This window comes from Blennius ocellaris (assembly GCF_963422515.1).
Source record: "Blennius ocellaris genome assembly, chromosome: 23".
NCBI classification, from domain to species: Eukaryota; Metazoa; Chordata; class Actinopteri; order Blenniiformes; family Blenniidae; genus Blennius; species Blennius ocellaris.
Window position 1 is genome coordinate 19,575,985 of NC_137672.1, and position 4,952 is coordinate 19,580,936.

Here is a 4,952-nt window from a genome sequence, read left to right on the forward strand (position 1 = left end):
TTTTCTGTGCAGAAGTGAGATTTTCTTTTTTGTTTTTTATGTATTTTACAAACTTTTCGGTAAAACCTTCAACCCGCATTGCCTGAAATCTTCAGGGATGATTTGTCGTCCTCCGAAGATGAATCCATCCGATGTCGGGACGCTAACGGAGAACCGTTCCCCAATAAATAACAACAAACTACCAAACAAACTGCCCCATGTAAAGCGGATGAGAGGCTCGTCCTGCCATCACATCTGCGTCTGTTGCCATGGAGACGCTCCCTCCTCAGCTTGCCACACAGCGACGTAGCTACCAGGCTAGCTAGCGTCCATATGAGCTATGGGCTAACATGCTAGCAATGCTAATTCGCTTCAAACAAATGTGGCGTCGGCGACGGTCTGCGCTCCACCAAGCGACGCTCTTATTTTGGTAAGCAGTGTTTTCCTGTGCGTCTCTCTCCGCCCCCAGATGAAGAGGAAGCTGGATCACGGTCCGGACGGCCGGCCGTTCCCGTCGGGGAAGAAGCACTGCAAGGGCAACGCCTTCCTCAGGTAAAACCTCCAGTACTGCAATACTGGTACTTCAGTGTGAGTACATTGTACCTCGAGTGACGGAGAGAGTCAGTCGTTGAGGGTCGAGTCGCTGGTTTAACCACCATGAGGCTCAACGCCTCACACGGGGCACCGGTTGTACATTAGCAAGAACGTACTGCGAGGAGTACGTCACTGGAAGTAACTTGTGGAAAATGTATTCATTAATTAAAATAAATGAATTAAAAAGAGACGGTGTGAGTCTCAAGCACAGAGTTACGATACAGTCGGAAACAAGAATCGCGGGTTTTTATTCAGATTCAGAAGAAATTCGAGTTCCAGCAGCTTTAGCAGGACAGGAAGTAGAAACACGGAGAGCAAAGAATAAAAAAAAAAAAAAACAGGAGAAGTCTAAGAAAAATAAAATACTAAAATAAGATAAGGGTAGAAAAAATGCCACTTTTTGAAAATTGTTCCCCCTCGTCCCCTTGGGAATGAAGAAAGTGCAACTTTTCCAAAAATGTGTAGTCGCTGTCCAAACGTGCGGGATGGAACGCAACTTTTTGAAAATGCTGTTTCTGTGCAAACGGGTGAAAAAGTTCATGGATACAGAGAAAATGCAACTTTTCCAAAAATGTGTAATCGCTGCGCAAACATGTGGGATGGAATGCAACTTTTTGAAAATGCTGTTTCTGTAGAAACGGGTGAAAAGCAACTTTTCGAAAAAAAATCCACATTTCATGGATACAGAGAAAATGCCACTTTTCCAAAAACGTGTAATCGCTGTACAAATGCGTGGGATGGAATGCAACTTTTTGAAAATGCTGTTTCTGTGCAAACGGGTGAAAAAGCAACTTTTTGAAAAAATCCACACTTAATGGATACAGAGAAAATGCAACTTTTCAAAAATGCTTCATCTCCGTTAAAAGGGGGAAATAGTGCCACTTTTTGAAAACGTTCCCCCTGGGGGGGGGGGGGGGGGCGTTCTGCCACGAGGCCTGCTTACTAAAATAAGATAAATAATACGTACAATATTATATAGACTCTCCGCTAACCTTAACAAAGTAGGAATAGCAAAAGAATAAGAACTTATGAGTTATGAGTCGGGTAGCGTAGCGGCTACTTCCCTACCGTAGGTAAGGTCACTGAAGTACCCAAATATCCAGGTGCTTGTAGTACAACGGTTTCACCACTAGATGGTGGATGGAGCCATTTACAACAGGCTAACTAGTACCGACTGACTCACCGTCGCCACCCAGTGTAGAACAAAGGAATTTTTTTATTTTTTTAACCTCCGGAGCAAAACCGGTTTACCTGTAAGGCTGCGTTCACACTACCAATGTGGATTCTGAATGTCTTTCACGAATAATCTTTCACGTCTTTGTCTCTTTGCCGCCACCCCCTTCCTCCCCCCCCCCCCCCCCGTGTCTCCGCAGTCCGGCCGGCCCGGTTCAGGCCACGCCCACCACGTTCGGCGACCTGCGGCTGGCCAATGGCCACTCGGCTCAGCGGCGCCGCGTGGCCTCCGGCCCGCCGCCGTCCGGCCTGCAGGACTGGCTGCACACCTTCCAGGTCAGCTGACTCAGCATTTTGGGGGGGGGGGGTTTGTCTCGGGGAAAGTCCCGTGTCTCCATGGCAACGGCCGAAACCCTGAAGCTGGTGCAGTTAGCATGTTGGGCCAGTAGTTGGCGCTGTTGGTTTTTGTAATGAAACGACCACACGTAGAACAATTTTCTGTAAACATTAACAATGGGAGGGTTTTTTCACCGTTTCCATGGCGACTGAGTGTTTTCAAACAGCAGCGTTTCTGGCGTTGCCGTGTGAACCAAACATTTTTCGGAAAACCAAAATGCCAAAAAAATTCTTATTCTAATTTGTTGTTATTTATCTTACAGCAATGTATAAATGTGTTTCCTCTTCATAGACATATACAGTTATATAAACAGTATATTTATGTGTGTGTGTATATATATATATATATATATATATACATATATATACATATATATACATATATGTGTATATTTATGGTTAAGGTAAAGATAATGATAAAAAGTTGTTGACTTTCTGCTGTGTCTGCTGAAACTGTTCACAAACCTGGCAACCCGGCCACAAACCCGGCAACCCAGCCACAAACCCGGCAACCCGGCCACAAACCTGGCAACCCAACCATAAACCTGGCAACCCGGCCACAAACCTGGCAACCCAACCATAAACCTGGCAACCCAGCCACAAACCTGGCAACTCAGCCATAAACCTAGCAACCCAGCCACAAACCTGGCAACCCAGCCACAAACCTGGCAACTCAGCCACAAACCTGGCAACCCAGCCACAAACATGGCAACCCAACCATAAACCTGGCAACCCAGCCATAAACCTGGCAATCCAACCATAAACCTGGCAACCCAGCCATAAACCTGGCAATCCAACCATAAACCTGGCAACCCAGCCATAAACCTAGCAACCCAGCCACAAACCTGGCAACCCAGCCACAAACATGGCAACCCAGCCATAAACCTAGCAACCCAGCCACAAACCTGGCAATCCAACCATAAACATGGCAACCCAGCCATAAACCTGGCAATCCAACCATAAACCTGGCAACCCAGCCATAAACCTGGCAATCCAACCATAAACCTGGCAACCCAGCCATAAACTAGCAACCCAGCCACAAACCTGGCAACCCAGCCACAAACATGGCAACCCAGCCACAACCTGGCAACCCAGCCACAAACCTGGCAACTCAGCCATAAACCTAGCAACCCAGCCACAAACCTGGCAACCCAGCCACAAACCTGGCAACTCACCCACAAACCTGGCAACCCAGCCACAAACATGGCAACCCAACCATAAACCTGGCAACCCAGCCATAAACCTGGCAATCCAACCATAAACCTGGCAACCCAGCCATAAACCTGGCAATCCAACCATAAACCTGGCAACCCAGCCATAAACCTAGCAACCCAGCCACAAACCTGGCAACCCAGCCACAACATGGCAACCCAGCCACAAACCTGGCAACCCAGCCACAAACTGGCAACTCAGCCATAAACCTAGCAACCAGCCACAAACCTGGCAACCCAGCCACAAACCTGGCAACTCACCCCAAACCTGGCAACCCAGCCACAAACCTGGCAACCCAGCCACAAACATGGCAACCCAGCCATAAACCTGGCAACCCAGCCACAAACATGGCAACCCAACCATAAACCTGGCAACCCAGCCATAAACCTGGCAATCCAACCATAACCTGGCAACCCAGCCATAAACCTGGCAATCCAACATAAACATGGCAACCCAGCCATAAACCTAGCAACCCAGCCACAAACCTGGCAACCCAGCCACAAACCTGGCAACCCAGCCATAAACCTGGCAACCCAGCTATAAACCTGGCAAGCCAGCAACCCAGCAACCCTGGCCACAAACCTGGCAACCCAGCCGTCCTGCAGCGCTTCTCTGCAGTTTTATAAAAGTGCTCCAGTGGTTTTCCGCTGGCTGGACACGAACACAGCGGCGCCTCCGAGCTGCTCTTATGTAACCACAACAACGTACCAGTCCAAACACACACGCATCACTTCCTGTTTGTGGCTCGGGGGCTCGTGGCGGAGAACCAAGCACGTGTGAGAACAAGTTCCTCCACGCAGGAACAGTTTTTGAAAACGACGTCCGTTTCAGCAGAAATAGCACTGAAGCTGAAAACCATGTAGTTTTCATGTTTGTCCACTAGTTGGAGCTGTTGGTTGTATTTGTAGTAAACCACACACACACACACACACACAATGGAGTTTTTCCTCGTTTCCATGGAGACGGAGCATTTCCTCCCGTTGTCATGGAGGCAGAGGGTATTCAAACTTGTTTCCATGGAGACGGAGCTTCAGTGTTTTTCCCCGTTTGGAGTCGGAGCGTTTTTTCAACATTTTGGCTTTTCACCCAGTTTCCATGGAGACGGACCACTATCCCCTGTTTCCATGGAGACAGAGCATTTCCCCCTCGTCTCCACGGAGACGGAGCTGAAGCATTTCTCCTCGTTTCCACTGAGGCAGGGCGCGGAGCGTTTCTGAAATGTTATCTTTCCCCGCCGTTTCCACGGAGACGGAGTGTTGTTTTTTCCCCCGACTGACGGCGTTTTCGAAAAGATGCGTTTTTCCCTCGTTAGACGCCGGCTCACCACCGTCTGTACCGGTTCACTGGGCCGACGTTTTTACTCTGGCCTCGTCGGCGGTCGTCGTGTTTTAACGCGTCGTTATGGCGACGGGAGGCGGGCGTGGCGGCGGGGTGACGGTGTCCCTCCTCCACCTCCAGGCCTGGAGCGCCCCCGAGAGGCTGCAGGCCCTGGACCAGCTGATGGAGCGCTGCGAGGCGGACAGGTGAAGCACGTCATGCAGGTGATCCAACCACAGTTCCAGAGAGACTTCATATCACTGCTGCCTAAAGAGGTGAGG

At 49.4% G+C, this 4,952-nt stretch overlaps 1 protein-coding gene across 1 annotated transcript in view; it reads left to right on the forward strand.

Annotated features, from left to right (window-relative positions):
- The first annotated feature begins 436 nt into the window (after positions 1-436).
- LOC308147078 (F-box/WD repeat-containing protein 7-like) overlaps positions 437-4,952 on the forward strand; it is a 12,386-nt gene continuing 7,870 nt past the window's right edge. Inside the window, 4 exon segments of the mRNA XM_080519151.1 lie at positions 437-531; positions 1,947-2,082; positions 4,813-4,870; positions 4,873-4,946. Of these exon segments, the coding sequence (XP_080375277.1) occupies positions 449-531; positions 1,947-2,082; positions 4,813-4,870; positions 4,873-4,946 (351 nt within the window). The 5' untranslated portion in view covers positions 437-448.